This window comes from Chelonia mydas, chromosome 1, assembly GCF_015237465.2.
Source record: "Chelonia mydas isolate rCheMyd1 chromosome 1, rCheMyd1.pri.v2, whole genome shotgun sequence".
Lineage (NCBI taxonomy): Eukaryota > Metazoa > Chordata > Testudines > Cheloniidae > Chelonia > Chelonia mydas.
Genome location: NC_057849.1, coordinates 111,174,486 through 111,188,075, shown reverse-complemented (window position 1 = coordinate 111,188,075; position 13,590 = coordinate 111,174,486). Strand labels below are relative to the sequence as shown.

At 40.1% G+C, this 13,590-nt stretch overlaps 1 protein-coding gene across 10 annotated transcripts in view; it reads left to right on the top strand.

The window, feature by feature from the left end:
* CCDC138 (coiled-coil domain containing 138) overlaps positions 1-8,599 on the top strand; it is a 70,774-nt gene extending 62,175 nt beyond the window's left edge. For 7 of the 10 annotated variants that reach the window (XM_037897509.2, XM_037897549.2, XM_043536232.1 and 4 more), the window contains 2 exons: positions 5,463-5,601; positions 6,989-8,599. In XM_037897509.2, the coding sequence (XP_037753437.2) occupies positions 5,463-5,601; positions 6,989-7,160 (311 nt within the window). In that variant the 3' untranslated portion in view covers positions 7,161-8,599. Of the gene's footprint in view, positions 1-5,462; positions 5,602-6,600 lie in introns of those variants that run through there. The other 3 variants (XM_037897533.2, XM_037897526.2, XR_005225162.2) reach the window with 3 other exon arrangements.
* The last annotated feature ends 4,991 nt before the right edge of the window (positions 8,600-13,590 follow it).

Here is a 13,590-nt window from a genome sequence, read left to right as displayed (position 1 = left end):
GTACTCCACTCTCGACTTGAAAGACGCTTATTTCCATATCTCTATTTTCCAAGGACACAGACTGTTCCTCTCTTTTATGGTGGGCCAGCGCCATTTCCAGTTCATGGCGCTCCCCTTTGGCCTCTCCTCAGCCTCGCAGGTCTTTACAAAATGCATGGCCCTGGTAGCCGCTTACCTGAGACGTCAGGGGGGTCCAAGTCTATCCTTATCTCGAAGATTGGCTCATCAAGGGCAGATCGCGGGATCACATGTAGAGCAGCCTCAATTTGGTGTGGTCCACATGCTGTGACCTGGGCTTGTTAGTGAATGAGCAGAAGTCAACCCTCGTACCAGTGCAACAGATGGAGTTTATTGGGGCAGTTCTAAATTGCACACATTCCTTCCAGAGTCCCATTTCTGAGCCGTGTCGGATGTACGCTCCCGTGTGAGGGGTCATCCACTCACCACCACTCACACTTGCCTAAGGCTGCTAGGCCACATGACTGCTTGTACTTATGTGGTCCGTCATGCCTGGCTCCATGTCCAGCCTCTGCAGGTGTGGTTGGCATCAGTCTACATCCGCAGCAGGCATGATCCAGACCTGGTAGTCAAAGTGCCAGACCACATCCGGGCGTCACTGGCATGGTGGCTGGACCCTGCATCGGTGTTGCGGGGAGTCCAGCCCTGGCCCTAATGCTGACTCTGGTGTCCGATGCCTCGGACCTAGGCTGGGGTGCCCACCTGGGCAAGCTCAGTGCATAGGCCGCTGCTTGGGGGTGGGGGGTCAACCACTCCCTCCACATAAATGTCAGGGAGCTCAGGGCGGTCCACTTGGCCTGCCAGGTTTTTCAGCCCCAGTTGCAAGGCAAAGTGGTTCAAGTCCTGACGGACCATGCTGCCACAATGTTTTATATCAACAAGCAGGGCAGAGCCAGGTTGTCAGTCTGTGGGACTTCTGCATGCAGCATGCCATTCATCTCGTGGCAGTACACCTCCCTGGAACCAGAAATTTATTGGCGGATCACCTCAGCAGAACCTTCTCGTCTCGCCACGCGTGGTGATGTGGTCGATCAGATCTTCCGAAGGTGGGGGTTTCCCCAGGCGGACTTGTTCGCAACTCACGAGAACAGGAAGTGCCACTGGTTCTGCTCATTTCAGGGGGTCAACAGGGGCTCCCAGTCAGGCGCCTTTCTGCTTCTTTGGTTGGGGGCTCTAATGTACGCTTTCCTGCCAGTGCCATTGCTTCATAGAGTTCTCATGAAGATCAGGCAAGGCCAAGGTCATCCTGATAGCCCTGGCTTTGCCACGCCAGCTCTGGTTCAGCACGCTTATGGATTTGTCGGTGGCAACCCCGATGCCACTGCCCCTCTGGCCAGATCTCCTATCGCAGAACCACGGCCGGCTGTGCACCCAAATCTAGCAGCACTGCACCTCACAGCTTGGTTGCTCCGTGGTTAACTGCCGAGGAATGGGAATGTTTGGCCCGAGTTCAACAGGTCCTACTGGGAAGTAGGAAGCCCTACTCAAGAGCAACCTATGTGGCCAAATGGAAATATTTTACATGCTGAGCCTCGACCCATGAGGTTAGGCCTCAACAGGCGTTGCTGCAGCTGATCCTGGACTACCCTCTGCATCTCAAGCTCCAAGGTTTGTCCCTTTCCTCAATTAAGGTCCATCTGGCCTCTATATCGGCCTTTCACTCTCCATTCCAGGGCAGATCCGTCTTCACGCATAGCATGACGGTCCGATTCTTGGCCTGGAGTGGCTCTACCCTCAAGTAAGGGGCCCTGTGCCCCCGTGGGACTTGAATCTGTTACTTTCCCGACTCATGAGGGCCCCCTTCAAGCCCTTGGTATCCTGTTCCCTTCTTCTGCATTCCTGGTAGCAATAACTTCTACCCGAAGGGTCTCCGAAATTAGGCCACTTACATCGGAGCCACCCTATATGGTGTTCTTCAAGGACAAGGTCCAATTGCGAGCACGTCCGGCTTTTGTGCCCAAGATGGTTTCACTATTTATTTCACACAAGGCAGGACATATTTCTGCCAGTCTTCTGCCCAAAGCATCATAAGTCAGAAGAGGCGCATGGGCTGCACTCTGTGGATGTCAGGAGGGCGCAAGCCTTTTACATGGAGTGGACCAAGCCGTTTCACAAGTCAATGCAGTTGTTCATTGTGGTGGCAGGTAGGATGAAAGTTCATCCGGTGTCTGCCCAGAGAATTTCTTCCTAAATCACAGCCTGCATCTGTTTCTGCTACGACCAGGCGAAGGTGCCTCCACTGGCGGTTGCAATCGCCTACTTAAGTAGAGCTCAAAGCCTCAGCAGCAGCCTTCCTGCCCCATGTGCTGATTTCTGACCTCTGCAGGGCTGCCATCTGGTCGTCTGTGCATATGTTCATGTCTCACTATGCGCTTACACAGCAAGCCCAAGATGACGCTGGCTTTGGTAGAGCGGTGTTGCAAGCCACACGTCTGTGAACTCCGAGCCCACCTCCAGGGATTCTGCTTGTGAGTCACCTAGAATGGAATCAACATGAGCAAGCACTCAAAGAAGGAAAAATGGTTACCTACCTTTTGTAACTTGTTCTTTGAGATGAGTTGCTCACGTCCATTCCATTACCCACCCTCCTGCCCCTCCGTCGGAGTTGCTAGTAAGAAGGAACTGAGAAGGCGTAGGGCTGGCGGTGCTTGATATACCGACGCAAGAGTTCAGCACTCAAGGAGCGGACCCTACAGATACCGCTAAGGCAAAAGTCTCCGACACCTGTGCGCACCTAGAATGGAATGGACATGAGCACCACATCTCAAAGAAGAACAGTTACAAAAGGTAGGTAACCATTTTTTCTTTACTTCATTGCCTTATGTTGTAGTTTGCATATCCTGCTAAGTTGCCTTATTAAGTAGGACTTACAAATGAGTTTAAAGCAATGAAAAAAAATAAACTATGAAGCCTCTTTCTTCCCAAATCCGTGTCCCTTTGCTACATATGACTAACCCATGCTATCAGTTAGAAAATATAGTGTATAGGTAAGGAAGTCAAACATCATTTTATTTACTTTCTGTATCCTTTCTATGAATCATATTGAAATATCAGATTGCTTTGAAACAGTGAATAACTGTTGTCCTTTATTTCTTAAATTAAAAACTAAGTTTTCAGTATGTTTGTCTCATTAGATAAGCAGGATTTGTAGAAGCAGTTCCAGAATGTGAAATTTTCTTGATATTTTTCTAATTGTTGCTGTTGCCTAACAGGGTGGATTGATTTAAATCACTTATTTTAATCATGGTTTAAATAATCAAGTAGGAAACCTTGATTTAAATAATTGGTTTTAGTCTGGTTTTGCATTTGTACTTTTTGGTTATTGTCCTAAAGAAAAGTTCTTTCTCATTGGCTGTTATAACCATTGGAACATGTTGGTTTGCAACCAAATATAGCCTTTTCGCTCAATTTGGTACGTCATTTTGTTAACTGGAAGAATATACTGTATATGTACATATGTATTTAAACAATTATATATATTAACCTACATTTATTTGAATTTTTAGTTTTTACATTTTTTTATGTTAGAAATGGTGAATGGTAAACATTTGATATTTTTTTACCCAGGATTTGTGCCAAGCTGTGTTTGGATGGAAATTGGAATTAAAAGTGTGCAAAAGCAACATTTTACATTTGTTTTTTAGTAGTTGCATAAAGTTACCTTTTATATGCAAGAAACATAAGAAAGAAAACAAGTTTATCAGAGCATATTTTGCATTTAAAATTTATTAAGCAGAGGAATTATTACCTGGAGTTAGTGAATTGACAGATATTTGAAAGTATTTAGGTGCTCAAGGGCTTGTCTATATGGTGGGGTGGGTGATGTGTTGTACAGTGGGTGGGTGGGGTGATTTCTAAAACACACTAACATGTTGCACATTAATTGATCCAGGTAGACCCTGCTGGTGCACTTTAACGTAGTGCTGTTAGAAACAGTACTATGTTAAAGCTCACTAGGGAACCTTTAGTGTGCATCAGCAGGGTCTACATTGACCAATCAATGCACAACATGTTAGTAGTGCACGTTAGAAGTCACACCTCTGCAGAGCACCTTACCCCAACATATAAACAAAGCCCTAAAAATGCAGAAGAGAAACTGTAGTACTTACATTTTGAAAAATATAGATACCAGTATTTGCTCCCTTGTAAAGACTGAAAATAGAAGATCTACTTCATCCTAGTACACAACATTGTGATATATTTATAAAGCTTGAGTTGACCTAAAAAGTTATTTACCCCAGTTATATAATTTAAAAAGAGGCACCCTTTATCTCATTGTAATTTGAGGAGGGCTTATTGATGCTGCTGTATTTTTATTATTTAAATTATTTTAATGGACTAAAGTAGGTTTTGGCCTTAATGTAAATTGACAAAATTTCAAATATAATTTGAAATCAGTTTATTTTAAAAAAGAAAAATATATTTAATTTAAATAAAAATTGATTTAAATAAAAACTAATCTGAGTTTTTTTTAATTTTTAAAAAAACATCTACCTTTGGGTGGAACAAATGTACATTCATGTTTATTTCGCATGGAGGGGGCACTTAGCAATATGATGCATGTATTTGTATTTGCATTCTCTTTGCCCTGTCAGGCCAAAAAAATGAATTGTTCACCCTTGCTGTCCTTATTAGTTTTTTGAACTCTTAAACACAGAATTTGATGGTTTGTAATTATAAACTAATTTGTTAGGTTCGAAAATGTGGTGATAAAATGTGGACAGATTTCATTGTGTGTATATATGAGTAGTAAAATTGTGGAGAAGAGAACAAAGGTGAATAGGAATGCATCATGACTTGACGAAAAGCTTTAGGTATGCAGCATTAAGGGAGTATATTAATATTTATATGGATCTTTTTTTTTTTTGCCCCCAGTTTTTATTGCACCTGTCTCGAAGCTGAGTACTACTAAACTAACATTTTGATAATGAAAGATTACGTAGTTTCACATTAGCTTCTATAAGTATTTCAGTATCATCTGCTGACATGTACTTTTGCAGCTTCTTAAAGCAATACTCCTTGGTGAACCACCTTTGGCACTGCTTAGTGCTTCTGCCTGCTGATCACTTGATGTGCACAGCTGATACGTGAGTTTCAGATAGGTGTGTCAAAGATGCAGAATTATCACTTTAGTTAAAAGTAGCCCTCCCTCCCTCCCTCCTGCCATTTTTTATTGTTGAGAAAAGCAAAATGCTTTTACTGTTTTTACTACCTTGTTTTATATCCAAGTGTTTATTGGTGATGTCAGCACAGCATTGTAGCTCAGGTTCTGTAGTTTCTGATTCTGCTAGCGTTTTATGTCAAAAGTGCAGTAGAAGCCAAAAAGTTATGTGGTTTGTCTTGTTACATTGCAAGTATAAAGTGCACTTCATCTTTTATTAACTATAGTATTGGATTTTTTTGTCCAAATTAATTGATGAGAACATTACATTATTATTTTACAGGTTTTCTGCAGCCTTTCCTAGAAGCCTGCAGCAGTGTGTCCTTTTTCCGTACTTGTTCTGTGTTGCTTCGAAATCCTAAACTCGATCTACTGATACTGGAAAAACTCAGCATTATACTGCAAAAACTCTCCAGAATCAAGTAAATATTTTTTATTTTGTAGTCTTAGTTATCAAAAATTGCTTTTTTATATTCCTCCTCTTTCCAAAGTGGGTCTGCACTTCTAGCAATATTGCACATATTAGATCTAGCATGGGCAATGCTAGAATTTCTCTGCCATCAGTTCCATTAAAAGAACAGCTTTTACCATCTTATAAAATGGATCTTTCAAGTTTTCTTCTAAATCCAGGTTTTGTGCAGTTCAGCTTACATAAAATGTAAATCCTTTTTGGGCCAGTATTTATGTTTATTTTATATTTGAGTTATCTTGTATGCTTATCATCTCTGACTTCATTTTTTCTGCTTGACCCCAAGTTTTGCTGAGTTACTTTGTAACACAGTTTTTCTGGGGTGAAATTTGCAAAAGGACCTATGTGACATAGGAATCTAGATCCTATATTCAAAAGTGATTTAGGCACTTAGAAGCTGTAAGAGTTAAGCTTCTAAGTGCCCAGAAGTAATTTTTGAAAAGGGAATTTAGACTGTTAAATTTGACCCTTTCTAAGGATCTTTCTCTGTGCTTGTTGCTTTACAAATTTATTGCAACAGAAATTCTCACCTGCCTAATGATATCACATCTTGTACTGAATTATGCCAGTGCATTACTTGATCTGATTACTTCTTTTCTAAAATAACAGAGTCCTAAATTAAAGTCTTTTATTCATATTAGGTACTGAACACTTTTTTTTCCAGAAAATTAGGGATATATAGATTAGTTTTGATCTTCTTGAGGATAAAAAAAACAACCCTATAACTCTAGGTGGGGAAAACAAGATAAGTTTCTAAGTTGAAAGAAAAACAACAACAATATTTTTCATTGGAGATAAGTTCGAATTTAATGAATTGTGATTTTTCAAACAAAATTGCTTAAAATTTTGTAGACTAAAAAAAAAATTTCACATCCCTATCAGCTGCTGGATCTTCCAGTGTTGGATCAGTCTACAGTATTTTTAAATATAGTTTTTCTGTCTATATTTCCAGGGCTGTGTCTCTCCCCTTGCACTCCCCCCACCACTTGATCTACTACCCAATCCTTCTTTCACAGCTGTGAAAACTTGCTTCATCTATTCCTTAAAGTTTCCTTGGACTACATTTAAAAGCCATTTATCTGTGGGAAAGGATACTTCTGCATGGGATCATGTTTATTTTTATCACAACGCAGCAAAACCATAGCAGCTTAGAGAGACAGCCATTATCACTGACAATGTAAAGAATCACATTCGTGGAATATAAAATACAACACACATTTTGGTTCCATAAAAAATGTCAGTCTCTCCAGAACAGTGATTTTTGAAATTCTCTTCCCGTACTTGAAAGTAATCCAATGAATTTTTGTCACTGACTAATTTTATATGAACATCTTTTGCAGAAGTAATAAGAAGATGTTTGAATTGTTTACTATTCATCTAATGATCCAAGAGCTGCAGAGGACAACACATCCAAATCATGCTTTTCTCTGTATTAACCTCAATTCAATTCTCTTTAATTTGGGTTTAACAAAGAGCAACTCTCTTATCTCCAGTCTAAGCACAAGTCACTAACTAACTGTATTTTATTATGGTTTATGTTCTGTATAATTTGTACAAACAAGATTATATTTATTTATAAAAACTAGCAAAAGATAGTGCAAACTAGCTAACAAGAACATCAATAGCGCATTTACTACTACTTGGGTTAGAATTTGTCATGTTACCCTCCCTTATAATCAGTGTATTCATTGAAAGAGAAGGTGGGAAATTGCACAATCTTCAAGAGGCCTTCTTTGTTTTTAAATTTTTAATTTAGCTGAAATATACTTCAGGGTTAGTGCTGTGCTGTTCTAGAAAACTGACCTGTTCAACACAACTGGCACCTGCTTGCTAGGCACACCACTAGTACCTACTTTCCTCACGAAGTTGTGAAATATGAGTTAACCTTAAAAATTAAAAATCTTCAGTGTTTTACCAACATTTATTATTGTTTTTTTATTTGTACAGGTGGCACATAACATGGAAACATTAGTCTTTTTGCAAATGTATTTCAGGAAAATGATTGTTTTAATTTACTGAAGTCAAATTTTGATGAAATTGAACTTGGTGTAAATTAGGTGTATGTTGAATGAGAAACTTTCTCTGGTCTGCGATATCCAGTATTTGCAGGAATTGTTGTTCACTGTTTTCTCTTTTCTTATATGTATTTGCTGTACATTGCTGTGCTTTATTAACTCATGAAACTGGTTTTGTATTTTTTTATGGATTTTGATTGTAATATAGTCTCTGAAAATATAAAGTATTTCTTCAAATTTTTGGAATAATACTACTACAATTAAAAGCCATAATCTTTTAATAAAACGAATCCATTTCCTATTTTATTAATTTCCAAAAGGGCCCTAGTCAAGTCTCCTGCTTATGCATGCACTTTTCCATACATACTTTTCAAAGACTAACAGCCAATTAATTGTCATTAATAAGCATAGGTATTGGTACTCAAAGTACATATGTACACAAAATGAGTCCCAACAAGTCTTTCATTTCTAATGTTTGTGTTTTGATTATGCCATTCTGTGGAACTACATGATATATTCTTCGCAACTTCTTGTAATTATATAATTGAAGCTGTGATTATAATTTAAGAACCTGCTTTATAATAAGTCTGTGTTTGATTAACTCAGTCCATGTGAAACTTCATACAAGATTAGTTTTAATGCCCTTTGAGTTTTCTGTGCAGTTTTTGTTTGGTTTCTTACTACAAAGTCTTTGAATTAGGGCTCTGACAGAAATATTTCTGTTGCAGTCTGACCTTTTGTTGACAATGTTTTTAAAGACATCATTCTACACCAAATATGGTAGACAGGAAATCATGAGTGTATCTATTGCAACATATAGTTTAAAAAAAGGGGGGGGGGGACTTCAGATAACTTTTAGCTATTATTCATCATAGCTGAAAGTTTGTGTCAGTGATTGCTGATGGATTAAATCTTTGAATAAAAACTTCTCCAGCAGCAGCTATACTTTTGTCAGATTTTATTTCACAACAGAGAAGGTTTTACGTGCTCGTGGCTAACAAATCTTCTCTGTTAGCAGCTGTGTTTCTGCTCCTTATGGTCTGTTCCACCCTGCCCAACATAATCTACCCCTGCTTAAGCATTAAAAATGCTAAGAAATTAATGTACAAAAAATTGATTTGTGAAGTTGTCACAGTTGCGCTACACACCTCATTATTACTTCTGCTCCCATAGGGTTGTCGGCCTTCCATCACTCCATTTACTAAGCTACTACTCCCTCCCAATACAAACAAGTACTGCACTAAACATCCAGAACTAATAGTATTGGTAGAGGATAGTTTCGTATAGAGGTGTGTGCAGAAGGGGGGATTGAGGGGGACTGAACTAAGGTTGCCATGCCTGGTCTAGGGTTACAGTAATGTTAAGCGGATGTGCCTGTGGGTGGAGAAGAGGGCATATGCTACTAAGGGTATGTCTATGTGCAGCTGCGAGTGTGCTTCCCATCATGGGTAGACAGTCATGCTAGCTCTGCTAGAGGTAGAGCTCTGAAAATGGCAGTATAGCTGGGAGTAGCACGGGCCATGGCTCAGGCGAGGAGCCAGCTCCGGCTAGCTGCCTGAGCACATACTCAGTCAGCTAGCTCCAAGAAGACTAAGGCTATATCTACACTTTGAGCTAGGGTAGTGATTTCTAGCTCAAGGAGACGTACCTGTGCTAACTCTGAATATTAAATCTATGGCCAGATCCTTAAGGGTCTTCCGGCTGATGAGGAGCTCTACTGTATCTTTGTTTAGGTACCCTCCATGCTAATCTTTGTCCAGTTTTTATCAAAGAAAGAATTCTCAACATTAAATGTGTTCTCAGCAACAAAGGAGGGAACTGTTTAAGTCTCATATTATCAGCTACATCTTCCTTTGGGATTCAGCCTCAACATCAAGAACTAAACTAGTCCTATCCAATACCTTTCCTACCCCATTTGGAGACTGCCTGTCACAATTTGACCAACAATGGCAGTCTATAACATCAGACAGATGGATTCTAGAGATTATTCTCAGTGGCTCAGCTATCCAGTTCTAAACCCTTCCTCCTTTGAAGCCTCCTACTCCTCCCCAGTCCTCTTCAGGGACCTATCTCATGAGACCCTGTTGTGAACAGAGCTAAAGTATACAAAAGGTACCATAAGAGTACAGGGAAAAGGGGTTTTATTCAAGATGCTTCCTATATCCAAAAATGAGTGAGAGCCTTCAACCCATTTTAGATCTCAGGAAGCTTAATGCATTTGACAGGAGGTATCAGTTCTTCATAATCCATCTTTTTATACACAACTGGTTCACAGCTCTCGATCATAAGAACAGGTCGCACAAATGCCTTTCAGAGATGGTCTAGTTTACTTGGTCCTGCTTAAGCACAGTGGACTAGACTAGATGAACTCTTGAGGTCCCTTCCAGCCCTACATTTGTATGATTTTTGCTCTAAAGGAGGCTTCATTTTCACATTTCAGTCTGACCATCCCATCAGGAATATCAATGTTTTATAGTAGGAAGGGACCACTGCTAGTGCAAGGTCTTCCCTTTGGCCTTTCCATTGCCCGAAGGGTTGTTACAAAGTGCCATTCCATAGTGGCTCTGTATATCAGGAAGCAAGGGATTCTTCTCTATCTTTACCTAGACAATTGGCTTGTCAAAGTATCTTAGAAAGAAGTTGGATATGAAGTAGATTTGCTTCCTTTTTGCCAATCTGAAATTGAGAGTAAATTGAGCAAAGTCACTTATAGGCCTGCTCAGAAGATCCCTTTCTTAGGAACTGCACTGGACACTGTGGTTGGCAGAGCTCTTTTCCCAGAAGAAGGTAATGCAAAGATAAAGTGAGATATAGCCCTGCTTCTACATTCTCTGGAGCAGAAAATTTCTTCTTCAAACTAATGGGGTCTCATAATGTCAACCATGTTTGTGACCCCTTATGCATGTCTTCGAATGAGAAGCTTACAACGTTGGTTGGCAAGCAGTTACAAACCACGCATGCATCAAAAGTTGATGGTCCCCTAGAATGTATCACTAATGTGGGCACAGGATTTGAGTGTCATGAAGGGGATTCCCTTCAGTTCTCGGATACTGTCAATATTAGTTACTTCGGACACTTCCATTCTAGGCTGGGAGACTCATTTGAACACCATAGTGACACTAAAGTGATTGGTCCCCAGCAGAAAGGAAAATGCACATCACTATACTGGAATTGAGAACCATCCAATGGGTTTTTAAATCATTATTTTCTCAAATCAGTCCAGTCACAAGGTTGTTCAGGTAGCAACTGACAATACAATAGCAATGTACTATCTGAACAAACAAGAAGAGTGCATATTCCCCATAGTTGTGCAGGGAAGCAATCCATCTTTAGGGATGATGTATAGAACAAGAAGTTTTACCCAGTGACCATTCATGTAGCTGGGGAAAGCAACAATATAGTGGATTACTTATGCAAAAAAAAAAAAATCACAGATACATACTGGGTAAGTGGTCCTTGAAGGATCCTATGGCAAATTAAATCTTCAAATTGTGGGATTGACCAACAATAGTCCTCTTTGCATTCAAATACAACATGAAGTATCGAAAGCTTTATGCAAGGGCAGGAGCAGACAAGGAATCTCTTTTGGATGCATTTCTGGTGGACGGGGGACAGGATCTCCTGTATGCATTTCCACCCATGCCTCTCATTCAGAGCATGATAAAACAGAACAAAGCCAAAATGATTTTGATAATACCAGCTTGATCCAGGCAGCTGTGGTATCTGGACCTGATTCGTCTGTCCAAGGGGATATGTAGACTTGACTTGTCACCACAATAAGGGAAAGCATATCACCCAGATCCTCAGCTGCTTCATCTAACAGCACGGACAATAGGACTTTGAGACTCTTAGGCAGTCTTGTTCTTCAGAGGTACAAAATGTCTTGATTAATGCAGGGAAAGGATCCACCTGTAGATGTTGTGCATATGAATAGAAAGGGTTTTTATAATGGATAATCAGTGATAGAGATCCTTAATATCTAGTCTGTTTATTTAGAGTATTTGCTACATCGTAAAATGTCAGGTCTTGTTGTTATCTGTTAGGGTCCATCTCTCAGTGGTTTCAGCATACCATGTTCCTGGTAATAAATCTGTGTTAGTTCATTACACGGTTAAAAGATTTTTAAAAGGGGATTAATTGATATTCACCAGTTGAGAATTTTGTACCATTTTAGGATTGAAATATAGTATTTACTCATGTGATGCAACTCCCTTTCAAACCTGTGGGGCACTACTAGTTAAGGTTCCACCATCTAAGCTGCACCACTCAGAGCATTCCAGAGGGTGAATATGCAGAGTCCATCCAGAAGAGCCCTAGTTATAGGTAAGTAACCTTTGTATTTAAAAAATAATACATATGGGGTTCTTTTTGTTTGCCTTCTAAGTTTTGAGTCCTTATGGTTCACATGTTCAAGCTTTTATTTGAAGTTGAGGACTAGCATCTTCCAAAAAATTTTTTTTTTCCTTCTGCAGCTTTCAGAAGAGCACCAAGATTCACAAACTTGAGCTAAAATCATGAGACTTAGCAAAATTAGATCTATACTATCGACCAAATTTGTAGGTGATGTGCATGGTATTTTAAACTCTCACTTTGACCTAACTACTCTTCTCCCAATGTATTAAGGAATCTAAATTTGTGTAATGTACACAGAGAGGAGCCAGAAAAAAGTGTAAATTAAAGTAGGATAGATTCGGCTTTAACTTGTTCATTCTCTTGGCTCCTCTTTTTATAAACAAACACCCATTTAGATTCCTTTACACATTGTTAGAGTAGATGTAAGGCAAAAATTAATCTATTAATTTCAGAGGGCCTAACTTACACTACCTTACTCATCACCCATTTGGTCCACTGAATCAAGAACTAAAATGAAATTGGACATTGTCTAATTGGACTTGATGTAGTTCAGAGTCATAATGAGGTTCTTCCTTATTCTAATGAATCTCCATTAGCTTAATGCTAACCTGCTGAAGCCAATGTATTACAGGAAACAAACCTGTAGGTTCCTGTTACTGCTAAGTAAAATAAAATACTAAGCTAGCTCTATTGGCGACAAGTTGTTATGTCTTTCCCTCCTTTTTCATTTAGTTGTCCTACATTTTTAAAATAAAGTGCTGGTCCTTATGTGTATTCCACATGTGGTTATGCATATGTGCCACGAACCTGCGGCTGGAAATTCTAACAAGCAGCGTCCATTGGCCTGCATTTGCACAGTAGGTCTTGTGCTCCCTACCAAGGGCATAAGCGTCAATGTGGGCTAATGTCTCTTCAGTTCCTTCTTACTGCTGCATGGCCTGAGTCAGAATCCCTGTGTTCAGATTTCTCCAGCTTTTTTCTCTGGATAGAACTGTGTAAATAGTTTTTATATTTCATATTAGTATAGTTAGTATGGCTTGTTTCCCCCCCCTACTGGGGATTATGCCCAGAGTCCAACAATTGTGTGTTCTGCCCTTACTCCTTCTCCATGAGTGACAATCACCAATGCTGCCTCCACTGCTTGGATCAGTCGCGTATGTCTGCGAAGTGCAGTGTTTCACTCATTTCCACTAAGAACTCATGAAGCTTGTGCGCTTCAGCTAAGGAAGCACCTTACGTAGAAGGCTGAGGCCACACTCTAATCTGGGACCGAGAGACCACCCTGTACATCAGCCTCAACATACAAGTGGTGCCTCTCCAAGCACAAACTTCGTAGCTGAATTTGCAGCTCCTGAGCCCAAGGATTCTTCCTCAGAGCTTTGCATGCAAGTAGGGTGAAGTCTCATGCTTAAAGAGACAGATTCCAGTCCATGACTGTTCACAAGAGATGAAATCTCTCCTCGAGACCATTGAGGTTGGGTGAATTTTTGCATGCAGATCCTAAAGGACAACAGCACCACTGAAACCCCCCAGCCTGGAGGATAAAGTGTGCAAAAGGAAAGATCAGCCAGGTC